Source organism: Phaenicophaeus curvirostris, chromosome 5, assembly GCF_032191515.1.
Source record: "Phaenicophaeus curvirostris isolate KB17595 chromosome 5, BPBGC_Pcur_1.0, whole genome shotgun sequence".
Taxonomy (NCBI): Eukaryota; Metazoa; Chordata; class Aves; order Cuculiformes; family Cuculidae; genus Phaenicophaeus; species Phaenicophaeus curvirostris.
Window position 1 is genome coordinate 30,190,348 of NC_091396.1, and position 27,909 is coordinate 30,218,256.

Below are 27,909 nucleotides of genomic sequence, written 5' to 3' on the forward strand. Positions count from 1 at the left end.
TTATTCCTCCCTACAAATATGGCATTAACTATCTGGAGGCACAAGAGACAGTCACCCTAAGAGGAGCAGAGGTCAGGTTTATAATTACCAGAACCTGAGCATGACAGGCCAAGCTGTATTTGTTTTACAGATTCTGCAGCAAGAAGAGAAAGGAAGGCACAAGTTTAAATAACTTTTCCTCCTTACTCTCTGCCTTTGATGAGTGCCTGGGCCCCCTCCTCATACAGATGAGTGCACACCTCTTCAAGCAGCTTGTCATGATTAGCGTCTTCGTCCTTCACTTGATCCTGCAACATGACTTCAGCCCTTTGAACCAACTCTGCTACCAGTGTTGCTCTGCAAGGAAACAAGAACAATGAGACAGACCGAAATCAATAGAAAACACTGTGCACACTAACTGTAACCAACAGTCCTCCCCAATTTATGAGGATACTCATCTAAAATAAATAAACCACTCATTAATTTTTTATTTGAGCACACTGTGTTTAGTACTGTACCATCTCCTTGTTCTTTTTGTAAGGAAGAAAGTAACAATGAAGATACCCAAACAGTACTAAGACTCAAGAGACAAAAGTTTTTTGGTTTTAATAGAAACACATATGGTTACAGGTATCTTTTCTGGCAGTAACACTCTTATATTCTCAATAGAGAGTGGTCAGAAGTTCAAAGGTATCAACAGCAGCCCACTGCAGCTGGCATTCCTTGTGGGTCAATACCATTTAATGCCTTCAACAAGGTAGACAGCGCAACAGTGCAAACTCAGCAAGCTCATGAGTGACATGCTGGAGGGCAGGGCTGCCATTTAGAAGGACTGTGACAAGGTGGAGAAATGGGCTGACAGTGAGGTCACGCCCACACCCCTGTACAAGCTGAGGCCTACAGGCTAGGGAGCAGCTCTGCAGAAAAGGATCTGGGGTTCCCAGCAGATAAGCTAAAAGAATTAGCAATCCCCAAAGAATGTCAGCCTTATAGTGGGCTGACATTAGCAACACTGCAGCCAGCAAGTGAAGGGAAGTTACTGCTTCCCTCATCACTGTGAGGCTGCATCTGGAGAACTGCGTTCAGCTTTGGGACCCCACACAAGAAAGGCATTGACTGAGTGACTGCAGGAGAAAACAAAAAAATCATTAAGATAGCTGGGATGCTGGAACACACAACCTAAAAGGACAGAGGGAGTCCATTTCACTCAGCCTGGAGAAGAGGAGAAGGTGAAGGGACAAAGAAAGATTATAGAGAAAACAGAACAAGACTTTTCCAGGAAGTGGAAAAGTCCTCTCTGCATCCCTTCACAAATTCCCCTCTGTGATGGCAATCAGATGTCACTGGACTCTGCTGTCATAGCCTTATAAAGCCTTGGTGTTCTGCTGTATTCTGAAGGAAGTTCTCTTTCCTCCATACACACAATTTTGAAGAATCAACTCATTGCCTCATTAGTGTGAAGTTGCTTCCTAGGTCACAGAACAGATCACCAGCACTTACTTGATGTGCTTAACACAGTTGGATCCCACCCTCTCTGCCACAAATTCGACTGTTCTCCGTAGGGACGGAGGCTGGTTGTGGAAGAAGGCTTGTTCCAACTCCACCTGTTCAAGAGAAAAGTACTACAATTAGTTAGCCCACTCCTCCCAGATCTTCCTCTCAACACAGAAACAGTAAGAGCTACCATCTGGAATTTTGCTGAAAGGCACACAATTTGCCTACACCAGAATTTTCTGTTACTGTAGCATTCAGTACCCCTGTAAAATATTTGCTCCCTATTTCTTTCTAACCATTTAACTGGAAGCTCATTATCAGGGTTTATGAAGCTATAAAAGCAAATGCCTAATAAAGGGAAGGAGAGTTCTGACAGCATCTACTTGTAGTGAGTCACCACGCAGGGTTTGGTTTTGGACAGAAAGGATCCTCTTTTTCAATTACAGACTGGTAATCCCATAGGCTCCTACACAGCTTGCTCTTTGGGTGGAAAGCCTAACAAAAACAGAGTATTAGAAACATATCAGCATTTCATGATAAAGAAAGAGGCAGGCAGAGAAAGAGGCTAGTTGTTCCAATTTAAAGAATTTTTATTGAATTTACCTGGATTTCAACACCCACATGGTACCCCAGCCACATGACTAACAGAAGAATGAGAAGTAAGGATACTGGACTGTTAAAACACAACTTTGCTCGGTGCCTAGACACATCCTTTTCTTTCCCTGGCATTAGGATACCACTGTGCACCCTTACCCTCATGCAAGCAATTTCTCCTGCCCTTCTTCCCCTTGTGAATCTTTAATTTCCTTACCTGCAGTTTCCGCTGTGTGACAGAAGCCTTGGGTGCCAAAGACTCTGCAGTTGTGGGAGTAATCTTCCTCATAAAGCCACCATTTTTTGCTCCACTACCAGCCACAAAAAAGGCAAGTAGTTTCCGTAGCTCACCTGTACAGAAAAATATGCAAAAGCAGTCATCATTCCCACAAGCGAGAGAACAAATCCAAACTCAACAGAGACTTTTACACTGTCAGTCCTGTTTCCAGAACAGATTCTTTCAGCTTCTCTGAAAGCTGAAGTTTCAGAAAAGCAGGAGGGACATCCCATCCATTTAACTGACGGGGCATAGCAAGGCAAGCAAGGCTCCAAAGATAAAGAGGCAGCTTCCAAAAAGCTCCCTGGCCCATAGGAATTTTTCAGAAGGATCAGGGAGCAACCACTTATATGCATTCCTTTTTAGCATGGCACACAGGAACTGTAACGTCTACAAGGACAACAAGGCAAGCCGAGTTACACAAAACTGCAACAGGGTCAGAAGAAAACACCTGAAGACGTGTTCAACCCATAAAAGCTTTTGTAATGCAGTTTTAACATACAGATTTCCTAGCCACTAAGTCCCAAGAAGCAGAGTGACATCCCAGCGTCTGGGACTCTATCGTTTACAGAGAGGGATTTCACAAACAGCAGTCAGATCACAGGAGAAAGATACCTCAAACAACTTGATAAAGTACCAGGGGATAAAAGGATTCTTCCCCTCTGCCTGGCAGAAAAATACACTCAAGGATCAAGGCATCCCTCACAGTACAAACGCCTCTTCCTATAGCTAGGATGGAAAACTTGTACATTCAACTCCTTATAATGCTTATATTTGAACACTTACTTACTCCTTAGAGTTTGTGCAGGACAAGTTTCCCTGTGTCCCTTTATTCAAGCTCTGCAGATCAACTATCCTGACTGTGTAGCCTCCCTCCCCCAGGTTCACAAGCTACTATTCCAGCTACAGTACTGCTTTTTATCAAGGTTGACTCATGCACAACTGAGATTTGGAGCTGTGAGGAGGGGTAAGAAAGACGATCTGAGGATTCACAGCACCAAAATATAAATAAAAATAAAGTATAAATAAATATAAATACATATGAATATATTTTATTTATACAGCAAATATAAATAAGTACTCACCAAGATAGGGACAGCAGGTATATAGTAACTGCTGATCCACCAAAGGTACAGAATCCTGGTGAGAAAAAGAACGAAAAGTTGAAAGGACACAGCAGGAAAGATTCAGTAAGTCAGAAATCCCACACATGTGGTCGCAGGCACATTTCAGAACTGTCTTTCCATGAAAACAATAAAAATAACTGGTTTCCAGCTCTACGGTAAAGTTATGAATTTTGCAGCCTAAGTGTACAGTCCAGCCCTGTAACACACAATGAGCTGCTCTACATTTAGTCATTTGTAGCTCACCCCTTGCTATTGATCAGTCAAAGTCCAGCTGAAAGCCAATGCTTGCAGAAGGGAGCAAGCACACCTGCCACAGTTGCTGCTTATAAAAGAGAATCCTATCCATGGAGGAGAACAAATGAGGAACATCTGCTACACATTACACATCCACAGGTGTTTTCACCCAGACTCACTGGAACACCACCCTGTGGAGTGACATCACTCCCAGTACTATACAGAGCAGCCAGAAGCATGGGAGAAAAAGCAACTTCAGATCCCATCCACACAGGCATGTGCTGCACTCATTTGGAAAAAAAAAAAATCAGTTGATCTCTGTACCTTATCTCTGCCACTGAAGAGAGAGAGAAAAATACAACGTTCTAATTAGAACAAGATACATGCATATCATAGCAAACATACTGCTCCTTTTTCAAGAAATACTATGTATTCTCTTGCATGTTTGGGAATTACCTGAAACATCACACGTTCCATAAACTCATCTCCTTTTCTGCTTGCTCACATTATTTGCAGTTTAGTAACCCTTTGTAATGCAGCCGCAAAGCAAGTGACTCCAGAGACAGCAACCTTGCTCTTATAATCCCATCTTACTATTTCTGTTGAGTTCATCATTACTGTTACTTATCTCTATGAGGTGCTACAGTTTTACCAGCTCACTTTGTACTGCAATAATCAATGAGCAGAAAGCCAGCATCTGATCCTCCAGCATCACTTGGCACCTATTCTGCAAGCCACTGCAGTAGGTGAGACGGCTCCTGCCTCACAAAAGCCCCAGAGCTGTAATCCACACAGATTACAACCCAGGATGTGATAGAATTGAGGTACTTGTACAAACTAGGGCTTTACATCCATTGGCCTACATATGGTCAATGCAGCTGCACTGAAGCCAAGTTCCTGATAAAATCTTAAACTCCTGAGACTACGGCAGGTCCACCCTCAGCCACAACAGATCCAGAGGACACACTACTGCATGAACTCACCAAAGCCTGAGCAGATGTCACAGTATCCAGCATCAGTCCTTCCTGCCTGACATCAGGGTTGAAAAACAACTCTTCAGGGATTGATGGAACCTGAAATAGAAACCTCAACAGTTACAACGCTAACAGCAGTCAGTAACTTAACATCATTTCTAATAAGGAGGACAGTGAAATCTCACCAACCTGTCACCCACAAAAAAAACCCAGCACTAAGGATCCTCTCTGCCCTAAAGAGAATCTTTCCATAAAATTAAAGATTTACTTTGATCACAATAACGTAAGTCACCTTCCTTATCCTCTCCATACAGTATATTTCACATTTCCAACAGGTTCTTGCTAGGCAGTCACCTTGCTTCTAACTGGAGGCACAGAAGGATTTTAGAAGTTCACACACCATCCCATTACAAGACATAAAATTCCCCAGTAATTCAAGGCTGCCAACTATGACAAGAGCTTCCAGTTCTAACAGGAATCAGCTGTCAATTTGCTTACAATGATGCAGATTTAGAAGAACAAAACGTATTTCAGCAGCAACCAGAATTCCTGTTGGAAAAAAAACATTGCTTCACACAATTCCACTACAGGAAAATAATTCTCCATTAGAATACAGACGATTCTTTAAAACCCTCTACTAGTATAAAAAAACCCAATAAAACAACAAACTACTGATTTGCAGTGTTTTAACTCATTTCAATACTATTTTCTACTAAATTTTGTACCCTGCTTTTTCTTCAGGGAAAAGCTGTGTATACACAGGAGACTCTACCTGAAAAAGCCAACCCAGAACTGCAAGGATCAGTAGCTTGTTCAGGAAGCTCATCTCCTTATCTTCAGAAAGGACCATTAACCTGCCATGCAGCAAAAGTAGCAAAAGAGAGTATTGGATATCAGAAGCTCAATTTTCATTAAGGAAAAAAATTCCAAACCACTCACTTCCTGATTATACAATTTGTCATCATGTGCACATTCCTTACTTGTCTGCCTAAAGAGTGGAAAGCAAGTTCTACATTTTTTTGGTACGCGTGCATCCAAATGACACACTGCTTTAAGTTTACAATGGAAAAGCCAGTGTTAAGTAACTCTCCAGAACATGCTTCAAATTTTCCTCACATATACGGGAAAGAAAACTAGAGCATTATTTAGGCATGGGAGAACCTGTAGGTTTAAGGTTCAACCTCAAGGTTTAAAATTCACAGCTGCAGATGTAAAATGAGTTGGTGGGGATTTAAAAAATTTTGTTTACTTAAAAAACCCCACATATTTAATGCAGCTTTATTTAAGATAAGGAAGTCCAGAGGAGGGCCACAAAGATGATGGGGCACCTCCCATACAAGGACAGGCTGAGAGAGTTGGCGTTGCTTACATCTCTTTAGAGAAGAGAAGGCTCCGGGGAAACCTCACAGAAACCTTCCAGTACTTAAAGGGGCTGCTAAGAAAGCTGGGGATGGGCACTTTATCAGGGAGTACAGTGACAGGACAAGGGGGAACAGTTTTAAGCTGAAAGAAGGGAGCTTTAGATTAAACATAAGAACATATTTTTTACTGTGAGGCTGGTGATGCAGTGGAACAGGTTGTCCAGAGAAGTCATGGATGCCTCATACCTGGAGATGTTCAAGGCCAAGCTTGACAAGGCTTTGAGTAACCTGATCTAGTGGAAGGTGTCCCTGCTCATGACAGGGGGCTGGAAACCAGATGATCTTTATGGTGTCCCTTCCAACCCAAACAACTCTATTCTGTGCTTCTAAGATAAGAAGTACACACACACACACACAACTACTTTTATAAAAATCTCAAACTAGGGCCAGCATGCATTCCCAAATCCCAGGCACCTCAACTAAGCAAAACAAAATTTCAAAGAAAAGTTCCTAACAAATATCCTTTCCCAGGCTCTTACCTGTATACTTGCAGCAAGAGATAAAATACTTTCCTGTAGTAATCAAGGAAAGGAGCAATATGATCCACAAGGGAAAGGTACTCCACAATCCAAGGAATAGTGAGGATAGAACGTTGATCCCGAATAGATTGTCTAAGAAGCTTCAATATATCCAGCACAGGCAGGGTCTTAATGGACAACAGAAGTTAAAATAGCATCTCAAAGTTACCTTTTGATACTTAAAGAAAAACTTTTACCTATATCTTAACCTTTTTTTCTAGGATTTCACCTCCCATACACATAAGAGGTGATATTCTGGCTAATGAAAACATTTCATTGCACACAAGGGGAGAGGCAAATCCCACACTACGATGGTAACCAGAGGTCCCACTGGGACTTGCAAAAATAAGGCTACAAGCCTGACTATGTACAAGTGGAGGCAAGGGTTAGACCTTGCATTCAGTATGACACACTGCCAGGAGACGGGTATAAAACTAAAACACACTCCTGGTAACTGGATTTTACACTATAAATACAGAACTTCTCAGCTAGGTCAGAATTCCGGTATGACCACTCCAAATCAAAGAAATAACATGGCTAAATACCTCACCCCAGTGCATTGCTCCCTTTTTTCTAGATTATGCAAACTCTTCTTTCCTTTGTTCCAAACCCCAGAATATGCATCAGGGCCACAGAACAGTATAATGTTATCCCACTGTCTCACTTTGAAAGGGCAGAACTATTAATAATCCCCTCCTCAGATTAGAAAACCTGCCTGTCAAGGAAAAGGCCACGTTAGATTTCTTAGAAGAGTGTGGTTTCTTACTTGGTTTCTTAATGCTACTGCAGAGTCTTGCAAGTCTCTAGTTGGCTGCTCCACAGCACGATATGGCAAGAAAACAAGAAAGCCCAGGAACTTGGCAAGAAGTCGTAAACTTAATAGAACCACAGTGAAACGCTTCTTTTCATCCTGAAATGAAAAAAACCAAGGTGAAGCAATGATTCCCTAAACTGGTAAAACAACTACCTACACTAAACTTCTACCCCTTTCATTTAGGCAGACCCACATAGCTTCATCACCGCTTCTAATAAAGGTAAATTCCCAAAACACACATTTATCAAGCATTTTAAATTGCTTCGGCCTCTACTGCTTCACTTACAGCAAGAATAAATCAATTCAAGTGCTTCCTAAAAGAAGCAGCTGCTCAATTGCATCTCTATATTTACAACTCTGGAGTCAATGAAAGGGTGGAGAGCTGATCTCATGTTGTCTCTTTTATACCACTACTGCTCTGCGAGTCCTCATGAAACTTTTGTTGCTACTTTGCTAACAGATTATAACCTGTGACACTTCTGATAGGTATAGATGGGAGATGAAACATCTCAACAGGTATGAAGAGGCAAGACTACAAATTCATTCTAACTAAAATCTTTATACATGGCAAAGTAATAAAGAGTTCTTGCAACTAAGTGCAAAAACTGGACAGTTATTTTACTATTCTAACACAGAGTACTAACAACCTAAAAAGAGGCTCTCTCATTTTTCAAACTACTGTGCATCATGTCTTATCACACTGTTCTATGAAGCACCCTGAAGCATGCAAGTAAATGGCAAGGGGCTCAGACATCCATATCCAGGTTGCAGGGTTACAACAAAACCAAATGAAGATGCTTATCCTGCAAATACAGCAGTGGAAGTGCCAAGCGACTCACAATCAAGCCAGTAATTCTTTGGGTAGTAGAACAGCTCAGGGAAATTCCTGCCAGAACAATTTGCAAAAACCAAGCTCACCTGTTCATCCATATCTGCTTCCCCATCACTGTGCTCGTGTTCCACTAGAGTAAGGCCATTCAGCTCCAGTATCTTCAGGCACAGGCTATCCATCAGGTGCTGATTGAACTGGTAACTTCAGCAAAAGATGATGATGAGTCAGACTTGGCTGAAAACAGCAGTAAAACCTCAACTAACAAACTGCAAAATTTCAAGCTTATCTCACAAGTTGTATCGAGCATCAGCAGATATCCAATGTAACAGACTGACAGACAAGAAAGCAAGGGAGAAAACTAGTACTGGCTCACCCCTTTCTTTTCCACTCTTACTTTGTACCTTCTTTGAACAGACACTATTTAGCAAGTCCCAGCATTAGAACAGTAATATGGATCTGCCAGAGCAAGAAGCTGTAAAATAACTGACCTTAAGATTAAAATCTCTGATAGACCACAACTCCTCCATGCTGTGGATTGTGAAAAACTCATTAAACAAAACCACAAACCTAGCTTCATCTTGTAATTTCTTTGCTTCATAAACTACTACACAAGAAACATTTGGCCAGTACAATGCCCTTGCTAGGCAGCACTGCATGCCTTGGCACTGGGAAATGCTGATGGCCTGTAATAAGACACTATGGTTTTACAGAAGGAAAATTCCCACCATATAGTCTAGTTTAATGTAGCACACACCCACAAACACATTCTATGTGCCACACAGAACCTGCTTATTAACAAGTTCTCCATGCTTGCTGGCCAAGAACACTAAGTGAAATTCTGCATCTTAAAAACATTCCTGATACGCTCTGCCTAGGTTATACTGTGCCCCACTGCAGAGGATATGGACATCACACGACCAATATGATCCAGTGAAGCCGTTTTATTGAGATTTTGCATTACATTTATACCCCTCTTCAGAAGGGGCGAGCCGTGGTGTTACAAGCTGATTTGTCAGTTCTCCTTTAGCAGTAAACAATCATTGTTTACCTACAGTATTATGCTTTCCCATAAGAAACGGCTATGTGAGCACTCTGGTCTACAAAATAACAAGTCAAGGACTACTGAGGAAAGCCTCCCGTGAGAAGTGAGAGGAGTACGAGGCAGAGCAACTTCCTGATAATACAGAGAGAAACCTTAAAGGCAACGTGTCCTCTACAGTGACTAATTCTCTTACAAAGCTAACCTATTCGTGTGCAGAAGCTGGGTTGTGCACGTCTAAATATCCGTGCCCATTTTGATCTAAAAACTCCTCAACACCCCACCATGACAATTTGCTGCAAAAGCAACATGCTGGTGTTCCCCATTCACCCACATATTTCATCAAGGAAAACAGCAGCCACAGGCAGCTAACCTTCCTGCGCTGAGGATGAAGTCCCTGAAGAACTGCTGGCACCCTGGGAATGAAGGGGGTGGACAAGGTCCTCTGATGCTCTGAGAAACAAGAAATCTTTCCTGCAGCCTCTTCAGACGGCTCAGATTATCAGAACCCAGCATATTAAGGACATCCTGGTCTGGGGTGTCTCCCCAGCTTGCACCACCTCCAACAGGACCTTTACACATCTTCAGGAGACAGAAAAAGTAGTGAGGTGTAAAACCTGTAGTAAGGCATCATTTCACTTCATCTCTCACCCCAGTTAAACATTGGAATAATCTCCCCAGGGAAGTAATGGAGTCCTCCACACTGAACACTTTTAAGGATCACCTTGACAGGGTTCTGGGCCATCTCATTTAAACTTGGTTACTCTTGTAAAACCCTGCAGTCTTCATTAAGAAGGCACAGACATAAAGAAGAAATACAGTGCCCAGAATTAATTAAATTCTCTTGATACAATGAACACCTCTGCTCTTTTCCCCACAATCTCCTTGAACACACACATCAGAGAGGACATTGATACAAATTAAGATTGGACACTACAGGAATTTTCAACATTCCAACAGCTCTTAACTTCCTGGCAAAGTGTGTAGGCTAATACTCAAAACACAGTTTTGTGTCTGGTTTGCTAACCCAAAAGAATACACTGATAACCCAACCATTTATAGAGAATACAGTAAACATCAATACTCAGATCGGAAGCAACTTTTCTTTCTTTATTCCTCCAGTTACAGATGTTGCTTGAAAATGGCTAAAAAAAGCCTTATAAATTAGAACAGCAATACTATATCAAAAGAGGCTGCTGCAGTGTTTTGCAAAAGAACCAAAGATTCTTTGAACGTAATACTGTCATGTTGCCAAAAAGCGTAACTGGGAACCTGTGCAGTTGCTACGAGCCAAAATACCCCTTAAAATTCCTAAGAACTATAACTGTTCTAAAATCAGAAGTAACCATGAACAATGATTTCTTACAGCTCATGATCTGCTCTGTGTGCCTTATCTCTGATTTACACAGAGTTCATCAGTAATTTATCACTGATTTATATTTCTGGAAAAAGAAACTCCCATCCTGAAAACTTGGCTCTTCGAAAACAGTTTCAATAGAAAAATCTCAAAGAAACTTGCAAGATAGTTGTTTTCTCAGGCTGAGAGAAGATCAAATCGGCTTTCATGTATACCTTCATTAAAGAAAAAAGTAATTTACCTGGATAAGCTGTTTCTGAAAAAGTCTGGCAAAATGGCTGTGGTTGCAGGTTGCAGACAGGTGAGCCATCATGGCCCTGTGAGGGAAAACATCACAAAATGTTGACTGTGGTATAAAAAAAAAGTGTTCTAAAAACTATACCAAAAGCATAAAATAACTGCTTTTAAGAAAGCAATCTCCAAAGGCCATTGCAAAAAGCAACATCTTTACAACCAGATCTCCCAAGCACTAAGCCTCATCTGCTGACCACAGAAACAGAAATACCCCCTAAGCATCTGCAGAGTAAACACATCTCTAGAGATAAAAAGTACTCTCTTCCTTTCCTGCAACTATGCCTTACTTAGGAAGAAAATTAACCTACTGAGGTCCCACTCTTCCCTACACACAGCTATGAGTGGAGAGCTCACACACATGCAAGTAAGGAAACTGAAAGGGCAGTACTTCAGATGCCCAAAGAAAAGGGAAACTCTTCAATTTAAATCTCAGGCTTGTTTTGCTCCTGTGGGGAAAAGTCAACTACACGCATGTAACTTGAGCTGGCTGTAGACTAACACAGAAACCCACAAAGCAACTGCTTTCAAAACTGTAACAGTTTATTTATATAAACTCTATTTTGAACAGTTTGTTTTCCACAGGAAGAGCCACAGTTGCCTTGTTTTCAGAGCCAAGATACTAGAACCCCGTGAAATAATCGGGAGGCTAAGGGTTTCTGAACATGCAACACACTTCCCCATGCTTAAGAGGAGTGGGGCAATGGAAACACGAAATGCACACACAAGTGCATAAAATGACAACGCTCACACCACAATATGCTGTTTATGAGAGTGGCTCTTTCTGTGATTATGAACAACGAAAGAGCTACACCAATACTGATCAAATTAGGTCCTTGCCACTTACGGCTTGTTTCTTTAAGATAACAGTTAATACTTTTAAGTACAGAAGCAAGTTTACATGGATAATATCTTCCAAGAAGGACAGCTCCCTACAGCTTGATGCAGAAGACCCATAGGGAGAACATGGAACTTAAGATGCTGAGTCTAGTATGCTGCACCAGCAATTCAGCTACATTAAAGAGCCTGTTGAAGTCACACGAGACTCCTACCTGATCTTGTTGCCCAGAACTCTTTCAAAGTCCCAGCCAGTTGTTTCATGATTATCCTCCCATTCACGCAGTAGTTCATAAAATATATCCCTGTGAATCAAGATATTTAGGGGAATGAATTCCCACTCTTCAAAATTTGAGGTAACAACAACTGAATATTCAATGGCTCCAAAATTCCCCAGCAAGAATCTACCTCAAATTAAACAACTCAAGCCTCTAAGCATCCAGATACCTTTGCAAAACTCATTAATGTTAGTGGTACTTCAGTGAGTTTCCATTTTCCATGTCTTTGTAAGCAAGCGCTTAAGCTTGTTATACCCAAGCTCTGACGGAATGACCACCCATTACCAGACATAATGAAGGCTGAGGGGCAGGAAAGAATAAGCTATGTGAAATAATACCTGTGAGGAGAGAAAAAAAGGACCAAGACAACTTGCCATTCTCCCTTCATGCTGTTGCTGCAAGTACAGAGGGAGGGGGCATGAAGAATAAAAGCATACCAGATTTATATGCAGAAGCCATCCAGTAGGGTGACACACTGTACTGGCATTTACCAGAAGTCTCAATAACTCCTGAAGAATTAGGCTGTTTTTCTCTAAAGGCATTAAGCACTTAGCTCCTGTAGTCAATACGGACAAAGACTTTTTTCTTTTTCTTAATTAAGAGTGAAATTCTCAAGATTTTTCTACAGCATGTAGCATACACGAGACATTCTTAACATCCTTCATTCACAATCATGGAAAGATTATACGCTGCAAGCTATACAGTACTATGCAGTACAAGTAGAATAGATTTACCTTTGTTTCTTAAATATGTGAAATGCTCTGTCACTGGGAAAGTTAGAGCGATTGTCAGTTTCTGGCTGGAAAGAAACAGATTGTACAGAGCACGGCAGCAGGAGAGACACCTGTTAAAAACATAAAGGCTGCCATTAGATAATTTGTCTCTAATTTATCCAACCATCTGAGACCTAGAAAAGGCAGAGAAAAGATGTGATGAGGAAGCCAAATATCACTAGCCGAGTTGTTCAGACATTAGCCCTTTCCCAGTTGCTATCTGCTAGTAAACATCAACACTGGTACAACCTACATCACACTAGAGGCATCATCATCACTCAACATTATGAGTGGAAGCATCTCATCTCTTTAACAAATCTCTGCAGAACAGGCTGCAACCAGTATTGATAATGTATGGAAAGGATGGTCTGTGAAAAGCCAAAGTGTACCTTCAATACAGGGCTCCAAAGAATGAAGGATAGTAGCTGGCAATTCCCCTATTATTATTATTCTTTCTTCTACTTGAAACAGCCTAATGTCTTCAAGTAACGTGAGACCTTTATTTACAGCTTTAACTACAAAGCTCAGCTACTGACACGCCCTAGTCTCAGAAAGTACACTGTACTTTCTCCACCAAGAGCCATTTCCATTCTTAAAAGATGGATGAAACAAGATACAAAACACATGAGGGCAGGCATTCCTACCATCCAGCTTTAGTTCCCCACTTCAAATGATTAGGTCAGGAAATTAGTTTTCATAGGCTGCATTGTCTCCTCTGAAGCTTCATTTGCCTAAAAGGAGTCTGTAGCTGTGAAACAAATCCACTCATTCCAAACTACGTTCTGATACTGCAACCAGATCATTCTTCTGGGATCCATATTTATCAGATGGGAATACCAAAAGCAAAACCTGACCCTGTCAAAGTCCCTGGTTTAAGTCAGGGCCTGCAGCACAATGTAAAGCTAGACAGCAGTGATTCACAGCTAGCAAACAATGGACCTAGCAATTCACTCACTGGCCAACAAAAAAAAAGTAGCTTTTAGGTGCCTTCCAAAGACGACATGACAAGATACTCAAAGCAGAAGGAATGAGGTTTAACATCAAAGCCATTGCAAATAAAAAAAGCAACAACACAAAGGTATGAAGCAATGTCAGTTGAGGTCTGCTGATTTTTACCTTGGCTGTGCTGCTTTCATAAGCCTGCCTGAGTCTCTTGTGCAAGGTGGGAGAAAAAGATGCAATTCGTTCATTTTCAGCCAAAAGCTTCAGTGTCCCCTTTTCTAAACGGGAAATAATTCTGCCAAGACGACATGGATGAAACCCACAGACAGACAGAAACAAACACATAATCAGACCTAATGAAATGCTTACACTCATATTTTTATGAGGCTACCAAGCAAAGAGTTCTAAGCCCCAGGCACCCAGCATCTGCAGGGCAGTTTTTTATTGCTCTTATCTCATAACCTTCCCATTCTTCAATAATCACACTGAAGTTCAGTAGACAGATTAGCACAAGGAAAACTAATCCAAGTCCAGGCTGAGTTGTATGTTTCGAGGGACAATTAGCACCTCGATCGCTGTAAATGGTAAAGCTCTCAAAATCCAAGCATGCTTCCTTCATCTCACATGCATCTGCAGACACAAGCAGAGATAAAAAAAAGATTTTCCACTCACTCATATTGATAATCCAAGACTTGAACAGCAAAATAAACACAATTGTGCACACTTCGGAAATGCTGTCTCTCTGACACATCTAGGGAAAAAAAAATAAAAATGAGACAACAGCACCTACCACCATTTATAAACTAAAAGACCAACATAACTGGCTCTCAAGGAAAGCTGGAATTGCCATATCCAAAACCACGTCTTCTAGACCAGTATCCAGTTTCCAGAAGTTCCCATTCTCTGACACTGGTATAGATAAATCTTCCCACCTATCCTTCCTATACTAAAGGCAACCGAATTGTTCAATGCTGTATGGGAAAGAAAAGATTCCATGTCAATGTTCTGGCCAACAGTAAGCAGACCCAGGACAAAAAGCACACCACCTGCAACCAGTGATCAGGTGTGTTCCCATAGCTGGAGATTTCCTGTTCCTAATCTCAGCCCTAAGAATCAGGGAGTGTCAAAACAAAGGTCAATCAAATAGGAACATCTGGGGGTGTGGGGATTTCTCATCTTAAAGCCACTTTTTTTGGTTTTACATCCATATCAAAGTATTAACTGCATTAAGCTTAAATCTGAATTTGCCAAAAAACAAATGCAATAATCGTGTCATCCAAACGGATGGGTCCTGTGCACTTGTAACCCAACCTCACATTTAAGAAACACATGGCAGATTGACAGCACTTCGGAGTTGCAAGGACCAATGGAGGAGAGACTTCAGCATACCTGTCCTATTCTCTGAAAGCATTAGTAAGCAGCTACAGCTAATCTAACATTAACTCAGAAAACTAGATTCAAACAGTATTTAGCAACTCTGCTCTATCACATTATGGAAGCACTTCCCATATTTGCGCAATTTTTTGCCAGCACCTCAGATGAGTCCCACACCGATAACAAGGCCCTTTTGTGGAATTTATGACTAACTGTCCAAACGAAAGGCATCTAGTCTATACCACATTATCATTCAATGGAAGGAACATACTTTCCACTCAATACTATTGTTTACCTTTACTTCCTTCATTGACTTCAAGGTCACTATCCCCCTCTTCTGCAGCAGAAGTGCCTTTAGATGTCAACAGCTGCAGAACAAAAAAGAGCTCCAGAAAAATATTTGGTACCAGGTTTTCTGGAAAAGAGGAAATGAGATACTGAAGGTAGATATACAGTAATGACATGCTTTAATAAACAAAGTTAAAAAGATAGATAACTGTTCACAACTCAGCCAGCATAGAACTCCCTCCCCACCTACACAACCACAGTGTAAATCAATATAAGAATTACAGGAAGGATGCATTCGGTAACAATCTGGTTTCAGATAGGACCATAGAACTTCAGCCTACTGCAGCTCAGAGTACTGCATCAGGTTCGCCTCCTTCCATCTTCCCTCTGCTGACTTAGTTTATTTTTCCAGATGTTATTTGTCTATACACTGCAACTGTCCCACAACTTTCACTTCTCACCTACCTCCCCCTTACAACACACATGCAAGTTCAAAGCTCAAAGAAAGGTCAACCTCGCATCTTCTGGGTCTTCACCTGCTATACATGATGAATAGAGCTGTGCCAGACACTCCAACTGTTTTTTGCAGGAAACCTTAGTAGGATTTGCACAGGTCACCAGATGGCTTTCAGCAAGAAGGTTAACACTGCGAGTGTAGCCAGGCTTAGGAGGAGTGCCAGTATCGAGAGATGTCCCTGCAGGAGAAGACGACTGGTGCAGCAATTTGCATCTGAAATTCAAGAGCGGCAAGATACCATGTGAATTCATGATACACAGCAGCCACATAGCCAGAAGAGCTCTTTCCCTTGCAGTCTAGCATGAAGAAATTTCTGCAATAACTAAGCACACCATTTGCTCTGTCTAAAGCTGCTTTTAGCATTATGGTAATTTAACTCATCTTTCCCTTCACGAGACAGAATCTTGGGGCTAACAATCCAACGATTCAAAAGAACCACATTCAAATTCCAACTCTGATAAAACAGCGGGGCATTTCAATCAAATTATCTAACGGGCCTATGTCATTGCTTCCCATCTAAACTGGTATCTGTTAAGGATATGGAATCTGCTAGAGACTAGGTCCTAAAAATAATTTTTGAACATACAATTTCTGACAGCTAGACATTTTACAAAATCTCGGAAAATGAAGTTCACAACAATACCTTTGGATACACTTGTAAGTTAAGAACACCCTGAGAAAGATCTAAGACCATTAAGTGGAAAGGCAATGCAACAACTGATGAAATCCCATCCTGGCAAGTTAAACGACAGAAGGGACAAGCTACTTCAACTGCTGGATTCTAAATCAACGCTGAACACTTGCTCAAATGCACAGTTAGTGTAAAAAATATAATAACAGAGGCCATCCAAAACACCACAGCAGAGTGGTGTATTTAAAACACGAGAAATGGGGGAAAAAGCCAGTAACAGCAATATCAAATGTCTGTTAAAGGACCAAGCAGAACATCCACACTTGGCACTTCACACCACCTCTTACCACTTTCTCCTGAAACTAAAATCTCTAAAAGTCACTTCAAAGGCTGTGGGGAAGACAAACAGCAAAGAACTTTTTCCGCTGGCCTGTTTCTAGTGAAACTGCTGTGATGAAGAATATGTTAGTCACAAATGGGAGCAGAAAGGTTATTTAATAGCATCTCCTTTGCAATGAACTGACTGACTTGCATCTGACTGACTGAATTATTTATTAAGCACTTTGTAAACCCACCAAGGTAAGACTCCAACAATGTAGGCAGACTCTGCTTCACTTCTTCCTCAGTGTTGTCATCTACCTTAGCATTAATGTCACTTTTTGCCCTTGCTCAGAAGTGACCAAGTTAGCTGGCTGGGGGCTGTGTTGGTAGTGAGTTTTGTACCTTACTTCACCACTAATGAGGACACAAAAGCAGCTTCAAGTGCCAAGCACTGCTCATTACAAGCATAACGGGTCAGATGAGATCACCTCATTGGCAAGATACAGTCCACACACTGCTATTTCACCTACTTTAGTTTATATGGATTAGTGGGACATTTCAGGTAGAATTCAGACTGGAATAGGTGCTTTGCAGATGTATACAGAGGCCAGTTTGAAGTCTGAGCAGTTCTGTTACAGGTCCAGTCAAACTGTAACTCATAGAACCCTACCGGTTCTGTTTCAGCCAGTTTTCAACCCATTATTCTTATTCTACTAATATTTTTAAAATGTTATTATTCTTCATTATTATTCTTTTCCTCAGCAGGAAAATAATTCTATCCACATGTTCTGAGGGGTTTCTATAAGAACAAAACCTACAAAGAACAGCAACAGTTCTGTCAGCAATTATAAACAATAATTTCTCTACTGTACTTTGCTGCTTCTCCTGAAGTATCAATCCTCACAGACTAACAGTGGTATCATTTCACAGATGATGAAAGTCACACAGTAACTGAACAGCAGAGACAAAATTAGAAGCTAGAATTTATCTCATTTCCCAGCACATCTGATATTCAATAGATAACTGCAGGAGTCACTTTTAAAACAGAATCTCACACTAGTCATGTGCCATTTTCTCTGACAGTTAGCTTGTGTCGGTCTGCCTGCCTTGCCAAATCGTTACCATTTTCCCCATATGTGCACTATTAACTCATTTTCCTCAAACCAGATGATGCCTTACACCACAAGCACAATCATCAAACATAGTCTAACTACGCCAGCTCGAACCCACTAGCTTTGCCTGTGTAGGCTAAGGCAAGCTGCACAGGAGACAGCTACACATGCAAGGCTATGAAGATGCAATCTTATGAAAGCAGTGAGGACCGATTCAACTTCTGAAAATAACGTGAGGTCATTGTTCCAGAGTCAGCACGCCTCTACAATGACAAACAGGAGTTAGCTGCATCGAAATCCTAGTCTAGCCACACTTGGTTTTAGGCAAAGTATAATTTAAGGTCACCAATATCTGTTTTGGATTTTCTAAGTCATTTTCACTTTGATACTGGTACCACCTTAAGACAAGTGAATTAAGAATGAAGACAAGCCTATCACCACCCTGCTCAGAGTATACCGTTCTTTCTTCAGCATCTCCCTCTCTTCTTGAAGGCTGTTGCATATCACAGATGTAAGGTTTCCTTCCTGGACAGCAGTAAAGGCCTCAAGGTTTGATCCAGATGAAAACTGAGCAGCTGGAGACTGGCTGACAGGCGTAGAAGTGAAGCACATCTTTGGTTTTGAGAGGGGACGCTCAGCACTTACAGGAGTTGGGTTGATTCGCCTTGATGGTTTGCTTTTGCTGAAAAAATGAGAAAGGATTCCAATGAAATCAAGCTAAACAAGAGCAACAACAAAAAAAAGGTTTTGAGACAGATATGCATGCAGCTCTTCCAGAGGAGCCTAATGCTAATATGTTACGGAGTCAAGATATTGAACTTCTAAACTATACCGACTTTATTTAATAAAAAGTCACAGAGCTAGACTGCTAAAAATGGCCTGCCGACTCTTTCCGCAAAATTAATTATCATCAAGCCACAGAACAGATAATGCAGTACCACACAACTCTTCCAAACATTTCCAATTTGAGAGGATAGGATACCTCTCATTTCAGTAGGAAACTAATCACCAATAGTTTCTAACACAACCATAAGAAAAAAAAACAACGATCAAGCTGCTCTAGTCTATCAGTAGAAGTCCAGGCTCCCCAGATACCACAGGCTGTTTAAGTTTAGGGAAACCTATAATCCCTGCATAAACCGCCCAGATGTGTCCCTTGGGAAATAATGCAGTAAAAGATATACTGGAAATGAGCCACAGGAACATAAACATTACACTTCTCAAAGAAATGCAGGTTGCTATGTTTTAATTGCTATGGTGTTCTCAAAATCAGCACAGTGTTGGCTTCCAAACACTCCATGGCCTTTGTCCTCACTCTTCTCCTAGCTGAGCATAGTGCAATTGAAGAAGAGAGACTTTCTCTCTATGCTGGAAACACACCTTCTCTCCCTTGGTCATCTAGACACAGCATCTGGATCTGCTGCACAGACCCAAAGAACCAGCAATTTTCAGTTAGAATTCTGCATGTTCAATTACGAAATCCCATTTTCAGAGGCCAGTGCCTGAAAAATGGAGCAAACAGGCTGACGTGACAGCCTTCTGTTTGGTCATGAGGATCTTAAAGACCAAAATCTCAAAGATAAAAGGACTCAGGCAACCACAACACAAACTGCCATCCAAAAGCTAAGCCAAAGTCACCAGGGACATCCCGGCTTGTTGCAGAAGAAAGAGAACACAGGCTTCAGCTAGCTATTTTGTCCATGACCACACATGACCACACAAATGAAGCTGCACACTAAGATCTGTTACCAGAAGTCACTGAATGTCAATCCAAAAGCATTTTCACTAACATCAGTAAAGCTGAAGAGCCTTCTAGGACTGCTCTTCACTAGCAATTGCTATTGCGTTACATGAGAAATGCAAAGAGCCAAGATAATGCTGACTTGTTAGAACACACAAGGACAAAGATGTGCTCAGCTTCCTATCAACTTGTCTGTGCACTTGCCAGCAGCAGGCAGCATTCACAACTGAGAGGTGAGTTCGCAGAGTGGAAACCTGACTACCCATTGAAGCAATGTTACCCTACACAGTAACCATCACAAAGTAGTTCTGGCCAGGGAGCCCAGAAGCCAGCCCCCAGGTATTATTTATTAGCGTATCTTCTCTATCTGGACACACACAACAGGATGAGCTTGTCAAGGAACAGTAACCTCGGGCAGAATCTGAATGAGACAGACTCGTTCTTACGTTGTCCAGCCAGAGGCAGCACCCATAGGTGGAAACTCCTCCAAGTTGTTAAGATTTAGCTGGCTAGGTGGGGATCTGGCAGAAACAACAGGCCCTTCATTCCGCTTCCTTCTCCCTCCACTCCATGATACACTATCATTCTTCCTATCTTCCTCTTCAGTAGAGGAGCGCCCCAAATCCCGAGCTACGTGCCGGCCAGAGGCACTGACTGAGCTGTTGCCTTTCCTTCTGCCTCGTCTCGCTGGCAGGGCTTCAGGTGTGGCTGTAAGGAAGCTTCCCAAGCTTGCCTTCTGAGATGACCGCTTCTCACCATGGTTAAGCACCGGGCTGTAACCAAAGACTGGGCTGCTACTGGAGACCATGCTAGGGAAGTGACTGCATGGGCTAGACAGGCTTGACCCAGAAAAGGAAGAGGAGCTACTGGATGCCACAGTAGAAGAAAAGCTGGTATCTGTGGTACAGGTGGTCATTGAAGTCCTTTGGGGAAAGAGCTGCACTCGGCTGCCAGTTGCATGGCCTGCTCTCCTTTCTGATCCTGTCCTTTGGCTCCTGTGGGCCTTGGAATTCGGAGTTTTAGCAGGAGTAGAGGGTCCATTCGTCAGGATTTGGCTGGTCTGCTCCCTTAAAAAATTCAGCAGAAAAGGCACAAAGTCTTTCCGAAGCAAACTAAGAGATACCAGCTTGTCATGGATGTGGTTGTCCTATAAGGAAAGAGGATAAGCATTAATATGAAGATACTACCAGATTCCTTCTTTCCATGTGCCCATACTCATTTAAGTAGTAACCACAGGATTGCAAACACAATAAAAGAAAACATGACTCGTCAAAGTAGGTCACTGAAATTCAAGCAAACTTAGCACTGATCATAGATCTGAAACCCAGCCTCCACACAAGCCACTTTGGCAGAATTTTTCAGATGGAATCATTCACTTTAGTCATGGACTGAGAACAGTGGAACTGTTCCATGGAAACATCAGTAATAACTTACTAAAGCTATGGCTAGGGAGAATTCGGAGCAACTGGCATCCTTAAGCCCAACACTTAAAAGAAATACATACCGAAGCAGCTAATTCTAATAGAAAAATCTAAAATTCGCAACTTCCCCATTCCCTGTTTATCTAGGAATGCCACATGCTTCCACAGAGGGGTGCTAGAACAACAACTATTTAAGCACTTTGAGTCCTGAAGTGCCAAATACAAAACCAAAACTGCTCTTTCATTTCCATTAAATAATTTTGCTCCATTGAGACCTCACAGAGGTCTAAACGGAGACTGTACAACTTTGAGGCACACAAAGGTTATACTTAAGAAACTTAAAAAGAAAAAAAAAAAAACAACAACATATACCACAGACTCAACACACTTAAAATCTAACATGTAGTGGTGATGTTACAAAGGTACATCCATTAAAAAAAAAAGACTTCATGTTACATTCATAGTACAAAGTTTTGTACACTGGGTAAAATTTCATTTGTTCCTAATACTGTACCAGGTTTCTGCTTCCTCTTAGCAGGACTTAACAACACTTGAAACAACAACAGAAGCAGCTCCCACAGGCAGCAACTGATTGCCTTCTAATATTAAAGTCATTGCACACATATTCTTGTTCATTTAAATTCACATTTCCACTAGATGAAAAGTCAAGACAGCAAGCACTATTTCTGAAGGACTCTTCTGTATGAAAGGAGGCATAGTCGTGACCGGGCTCTTATAATCCTCGAAACCTACGCTGAAATTCATATCTAAAAATGAGAGACCAATTCAGCTGGCTGGAGAAGCGTGAGACTGACACAAAATGATAACAAGCCAAGGAGCCAAGGCTCACTGCTTCAGCACACTAACACTTAGTGAAAAAAACACAAGTCAGAACACAAACACCACGAGGTATCAGAAGACCCAACTTCTTACCAGCTGTAGACCAAAATTGCCATGTAAACTAGAGCAAGACACAGCCTACTATCTCCTCACGTACTCCCCCAGGCTTAGTGTGGAGGCACAAAGACAATTTCAGTTTGCACTATGCAGCAGTGTGCCCAGGTGGCCAAGAAGGCCGATGGCATCTTGGCCTGTATCAGAAATGGTGTGACCAGCAGGTCCAAGGAGGTTATTCTCCCTCTGTACTCGGCACTGGTGAGACCGCACCTCGAGTACTGTGTTCAGTTCTGGGCCCCTCACCACAAGAAGGATGTTGAGGCTCTGGAGCGAGTCCAGAGAAGAGCAACAAAGCTGGTGAAGGGGCTGGAGAACAAGTCTTACGAGGAGCAACTAAAGAGAGCTGGGATTGTTTAGCCTGGAGAAGAGGAGGCTGAGGGGAGACCTTATTGCTCCCTACAACTACCTGAAGGGAGGTTGTGGAGAGGAGGGAGCTGGCCTCTTCTCCCAAGTGACAGGGGACAGGACCCTCAAGCTCCGCCAGGGGAGGTTCAGGCTCGACATAAGGAAAAAATTCTTCACTGAAAGGGTCATTAGGCAATGGAACGGTCTGCCCAGGAAGGTGGTTGACTTGCCTCCCCTGGAGGTGTCTAAGGTGCAGGTGGATGAGGTACTGAGAGGCATGGTTTAGAGATTGGTGGGAATAGCTGGACTCAATGACCCGGTGGGTCTCTTCCAACCTGGTGATTATATGATTCTCCAGGTAGCTTCTCAAACATTTCAGAGCACAACCTGCTTTCATTTATCTTTCTCTGTACAAGTTAACTGAGGTTTGGCTCCTCCAAGGCCAGGTAATGGCAACCTGTCAACAGCTGCCAGCTGCAAGCCAGACCCCTGCTTGCTTTGTCACCCTGAAGCAACTGAGCTGCTCCAGGCAGCAAAAGGCAGTTAGCAGTTCCCTTGCAAGAGCGAATTCTTCAACCTCTGCACCCCATACCCACGTGGCACTGAACTGCCAGCCTCTCAAATGTCATAACTTCCACAGGTCTGCTTCTGCAAGTCACAGTTCAGGAAACACCAGACAACATAAAATGCTGGTCCCTTCCTCTCACACAAGTGCAGGATGACAGTGATACTTGACTAACTCACATGGGGGCTGGCAATGAGTTTTGATTTTAATTAACACTAGGTAACGTGCTCTGGGGAAGCAGATGGTGTCAAGTGGCAGAAAATGATTTAAACATAAATCATTTCTCTATGGTATCCATAAAAAACATACAGTCCATAGAATAGTTTGGGTTGGAAGGGACCTTAAAACATCATCCAGTTCCAACGCCCCTACCGTGGGCAGGGACATCCCACTAGATCAGACTGCCCAAGGCCACATCCAACCTGGACTTGAACACCTCTAGGGCTGGGGCATCCACAGCTTCCCTGGGCAACCTGTGCCCACTGTTAGGGTGAAGAAATTCTTCTTTATGCCTAGTCTAAATCTGCCCCTCTTCCATTTACAGCCATTGCCCCTAGACCTATCACTACAAGCCTTTGTAAACAGTCCCTCTCCAGCTTTCTTGTAGCCCCTTCAGGTAAGGTCTCCTCAGAGCCTTTTCTTCTCCAGGCTGAACAACCCCAACTCTCTCAGCCCGTCCTCCGATGGGAAGTGCTCCAGCCCCCTGATCAACCCTGTAGCCCTCCTCTGGACCCGTTCCAACAGTTCCATATCCTTCTTATGTTGAGGATTCCAGAACTGGACACAGTACTGCAGACGAGGTGTCACAAGAGAGGAATATAGGAGCAGAATCACCTCCCTCGCCCTTCTGGCCACGCTTCTTTTGATGCAGCCCAGGACACAGTGGGCCTTCTGGGCTGCGAGTGAATCTATGGTTATGAGCATTTTCATTGCCCCAGGAACCCAAATTCTCTAGCCGTATCCCACTACAAAGCTCGGCCTACTCAAACCCAGCAAGGACCCGCTCCCAGACCTGAGAGATCCCCTCCGCCCCGGGGCGAGGCCGCAGCCGCCCGCGGCTCTGGGGCCAGGCTCCGCTCCGACCCACGCAGGCTTCGCCCCTCACAGCGGCAGCGGGAACCGGGGCGGGGTTAGGGGGAAGAGCTGCCGCGCGTTACCTCAGCCGTGCCGGGGCCGGGGCCGTGCCGGAGCCACTGCAGCACCGCGCCGACCGCCACCTCCTCCAGCAGCAGCAGATCCAAAACGGCCGCCATGCCCGGCTGAGGCCGCCGCGGAGCGCGCGCAACGCCGGGGGGCGGGGCCGACCTGTGCCTGAGAGTGAGCGTAAGTCTGTGTGTGCCTGAGTCTATGTGCCTGAGTGTGTCTGTATGTCTGAGTGTGTGTGTTTGTTTCTGTGCGCCTGTGTCTGCCTGAGCGTGCCTGAGTGTGCGTGTCTCTCTGTGCGCCTGTGTGTGCCTGTGTGTGTGCGTGCCTGTGTGTGTGCCTGTATGTGCGCACGTGTGTGCCTCTATGTGCCTGTGTGTTTGTGTCTCTGTGTGTGTGCCTACGCGTTTGTGTGTTTCTGTGTGTCCCTCTATCTACGACTCTGTGTGTATTTCTCTGTCCGTGGGGGCGCGCCCTCCCCCCGCGGGGTTCCGTGCGTGCGCTGCGCGCCCCCCGCGCGGGGGGGCGGGGGGGATTCCCGCGGCGAGGGCGGGGCCGGGCGCGCGCCGGGGCCGAGCCCACTTCCCGGCGCCGGGGCGCCTGCGCCGGCCCGCACGCGTCTTTTTCCTCTCCTGCGCGGTGTTGGCTTCCCCGGCGGCGCTCGTGGCCGGGCCTGGCGGCGGGGTTGGGGGGCGGGGGGGGAACGGGGTGGCGGCTCCCGCCCCCCCGACACACGCACACACACCCCCCAACCCCTCTCCACCGCGCGGGGGCGGAGGGCTCGGCCGGGAAGAAGGGCCGAGGATGGCCGAGGACTCGCCCAAGCGGCGCAAGGCGAATTTCAACGAGGCGGAGACGGAGGTGCTGATCGAGCAGGTGCTGAAGCACGAGCGGCTGCTGTTCGCGGCGGGGCCGGGCCGCGCCTCGCCGGGGCAGAAGCGGAAGGTGTGGGAGCTGATCCGCCACAAGGTGAACCCGGTGGCCGCCTGCCCCCGCGACGTCGAAGACCTGAAGAAGCGCTGGCGGGACCTGAAGCGCCGCGACCGCAGCAAGCTGTGCCGCCTGTCGCAGGGCTGCGGCCCGCCGGGCCCCACCGCCTTCGGGCTCCTCCTGCCGCCCGCCCGCCGCCACCCCCGCGCCTACGGCTCCGCGCTCCCCGCCGTGCCCATCGCCGGCGGCATCGACACGCTGGAGCTGCCCGGCGCCGCCCTTGGGGACGTGGGTGAGTGCCCCGAGGGCGGGGGGCGCCCTGCGGGGCCTCGAAGTGCACCGAAACAGCACCAATGAGCACAGCCACTCTCGTTGTAGATGCCGCTCTTACGAGGCGAATTCTCAGAGGATTCAGCTGCCTTGCTGAATCTGTCATAGAAATGTAGACTCATACAATAGTTTGGGTTGGAAGTGACCTTAAAGATCATCCAGTCCCAACCCCCCTGCCATGGACAGGGACACCTCCCACCAGATCAGGCTGCCCAAGGCCCCATCCAACCTGGCCTTGAACACCTCCAAGGATGGGGCAGCCACAGCTTCCCTGGTCAACCTGTGCCAGTGCCTCACTGCCTTCATAGTGAAATTCTTCCTTACGTGTAGTCTAAATCTGCCCCTCTCCAGTTTATACCCATTCCCCCTCATCCTGTCACCACAAGCCCTTATGAACAGTCCCACACAGCTCATCCTGCACCAAAACAGCACCCTATCTCATTGTAGATGTCAGTCTATGACTCAGCCTCCTGTAGGACTCGCTCTTGCAAGCGCAAAAAGCCATCCCAGCAAGTTCTAGGCAGCACAGAGTGCTGCGACTACGTAACTTTGTACCAGATACACAGTGGTAGGGTGTTGAAATGATCATCTTCAACACCAAGGGATTTCTTGCAATCACAGCTTTTTGGCAATGCTGTTAGCACAAGCATGGTTAAAGAGCATGCGGTGAACTTGCAGTGAACTTCCAGTGAACTTTGTCTCTTGGAACCTAAAATTCAAATTCTGTGGTAGAGCTGGTAAAGAATCTGTAGTATGTAAATATATGGTTAACTGATGAATGTGTCTTCATGTTTTTCTTCACACCTGTTGAGGTAATGTGTACTCTAAAAGCATCAAAGATAACACAGGGCAATTTGTAGAGTCTTGCTGATAGTGCTTAGTGGATTAGAACACATTTCACTGACCACTGAAATCATGAAATATCTCCTTTGCTTTTCCTCTCTCCCCATCTCCTCTAGGGTTTAATGATGATCCTGGCCCATCTCATCAATCCAGTCTTGAGAAGATGAACCTCAAAGAAGAAATAGTAGTGAAGGTTGTAGAGCCAGAAGAAAGCTCTGAGGACATGGCGGTGGTTCCACCTAGCCAAGAACAACTAGCTTTTCTGGGGACATCAGGCGGTGGTTCCTCTGGGAAAGTAAAAGCCAAAACGAAAGGCAGGTCCCAGGCAGACCAAAATGCAGTTACTGAGGAGGACCTATTGCAGATCCAGCAGGCCCAGATGCAGGTGATCCAGTCTGGCTTTGACAGTGTCAACCACAATCTTCAGCTGCTGCAACAAGGCATGCGAGATCTGAGTAACAGCCTCAGCATCATGGCACATACACTTGTTGCTATCAAAAACGTCTATGTGAAAAACAACACTGGCCCAACCACATATGCCACCACCTCTACTCAGACCACAGCTGGGTACCTGAGCCCAGGTTCCCCCCAGGCCTCCCCCACTGAGGACAGAGGTAGAGCACAGGTGGCTGGAAGCAGCAGTAGAAGCAGCAGCTGCAGCTCCAGCTCCATGTCGCAAGAACCAGGTCCTTCCGAGTTTCCTAGGCTCCCCCTGAGAACCATTAAGAAAGAACATCCAAATGGCTGCTGCTACTTCTGCTTTGCAGATGTGTAAAAACTTGAAAATATATATATATAAAATGACTGTAGTGTCAGGTGGTGGTGTATGTTCTGCTCCAGCCGTGACTTTGAAGGAGCAAAGTGGACTTGCCTCCCACATTTTTCCCAGTGGGAAACATTTCACTAAAGGTGGCATTAAACACTGAATGCAGTCTCCTGTATAACTGTTGCAGTTGGCTAATAATTTTCTTCTGTTCTCTTTATCGTCTTATTCTCTTATAAACCCACCCAACCAAAAAAAAACCCAAACCCCACAGATTTATTTTGACCAAGACCCTTGTACATATCATCCTTTGTTTAATGTGACCTTTTGAAAAATAAAAGGCATGAGAGTGGGGTAAAAAAGTAACATTATGGTTACTGACCAGCAGGGTTGATTAGTTTGGGTTTTTTATTAAACAAACACCTAAGTAGTTGCTGTTTCTAATAATTATAACATCCAAGGTGTTTGCTTGGTTCTTAATTTTATATATTTAAGTCTGAACTGTGCAAGGCATTGCAGAAACTGTTTGACATGCCTGCTTACTCTTAGGAGTGATTTAGGACTGAGCTGTTGATTCATGAGTGTACTCGTTAGAATTCATACACCATTGCTCCATCTGACTACTCTGCATTCACAGTTTGTCAGATGCACCTTCTCCTCAAAGGCATTTTGTTTTACTGCATTGCCAGGGTACACTCTTTCTTGTCACATGGTTAAATGAGAAATACAGCAAGAAATTATAGTTGAGTGATGCTTGGTTTTGACATGGAGTAACTTCCCTATGTTTTATAAGCAGGCTGTATCTTTGTCAGATTTTGCAAGCCTTCTGGAATTGATACCACAACAT

At 44.1% G+C, this 27,909-nt stretch overlaps 2 protein-coding genes across 2 annotated transcripts in view; one reads left to right on the forward strand and one right to left on the reverse strand.

Moving 5' to 3' along the window:
• Positions 1–24,306, reverse strand: part of CDAN1 (codanin 1) — a 35,415-nt gene extending 11,109 nt beyond the window's left edge. The window contains exons 1-20 of the mRNA XM_069858395.1: positions 24,211–24,306; positions 20,212–20,912; positions 18,482–18,706; positions 15,980–16,173; positions 15,451–15,570; positions 14,454–14,532; positions 13,956–14,076; positions 12,801–12,910; positions 12,004–12,093; positions 10,902–10,977; positions 9,677–9,885; positions 8,351–8,465; positions 7,385–7,528; positions 6,580–6,746; positions 5,452–5,533; positions 4,689–4,778; positions 3,430–3,484; positions 2,285–2,418; positions 1,480–1,583; positions 187–336 (exon numbers count right to left, since the gene is read on the reverse strand). Coding sequence (XP_069714496.1) covers positions 187–336; positions 1,480–1,583; positions 2,285–2,418; positions 3,430–3,484; positions 4,689–4,778; positions 5,452–5,533; positions 6,580–6,746; positions 7,385–7,528; positions 8,351–8,465; positions 9,677–9,885; positions 10,902–10,977; positions 12,004–12,093; positions 12,801–12,910; positions 13,956–14,076; positions 14,454–14,532; positions 15,451–15,570; positions 15,980–16,173; positions 18,482–18,706; positions 20,212–20,912; positions 24,211–24,306 — 3,062 coding nt within the window. The remainder of the gene's footprint in view (positions 1–186; positions 337–1,479; positions 1,584–2,284; positions 2,419–3,429; positions 3,485–4,688; positions 4,779–5,451; positions 5,534–6,579; positions 6,747–7,384; positions 7,529–8,350; positions 8,466–9,676; positions 9,886–10,901; positions 10,978–12,003; positions 12,094–12,800; positions 12,911–13,955; positions 14,077–14,453; positions 14,533–15,450; positions 15,571–15,979; positions 16,174–18,481; positions 18,707–20,211; positions 20,913–24,210) is intronic.
• A 524-nt stretch (positions 24,307–24,830) lies between these two features.
• Positions 24,831–27,243, forward strand: LOC138721260 (uncharacterized). The gene is made up of 2 exons (XM_069858164.1): positions 24,831–25,418; positions 26,416–27,243. Exons 1-2 carry the CDS (start codon positions 25,001–25,003, stop codon positions 27,072–27,074), a joined length of 1,077 nt encoding a protein of 358 aa, XP_069714265.1. The 5' UTR covers positions 24,831–25,000; the 3' UTR covers positions 27,075–27,243.
• Positions 27,244–27,909: the final 666 nt, after the last annotated feature.

Coding starts and splice junctions, on each gene's coding strand:
- LOC138721260 (XM_069858164.1), top strand. CDS start 25,001: ATGGCCGAGGACTCGCCCAAGCGGCGCAAGGCGAATTTCAACGAGGCG. Junction 25,419..26,415: donor CGCCGCCCTTGGGGACGTGG/GTGAGTGCCCCG, acceptor CATCTCCTCTAG/GGTTTAATGATGATCCTGGC.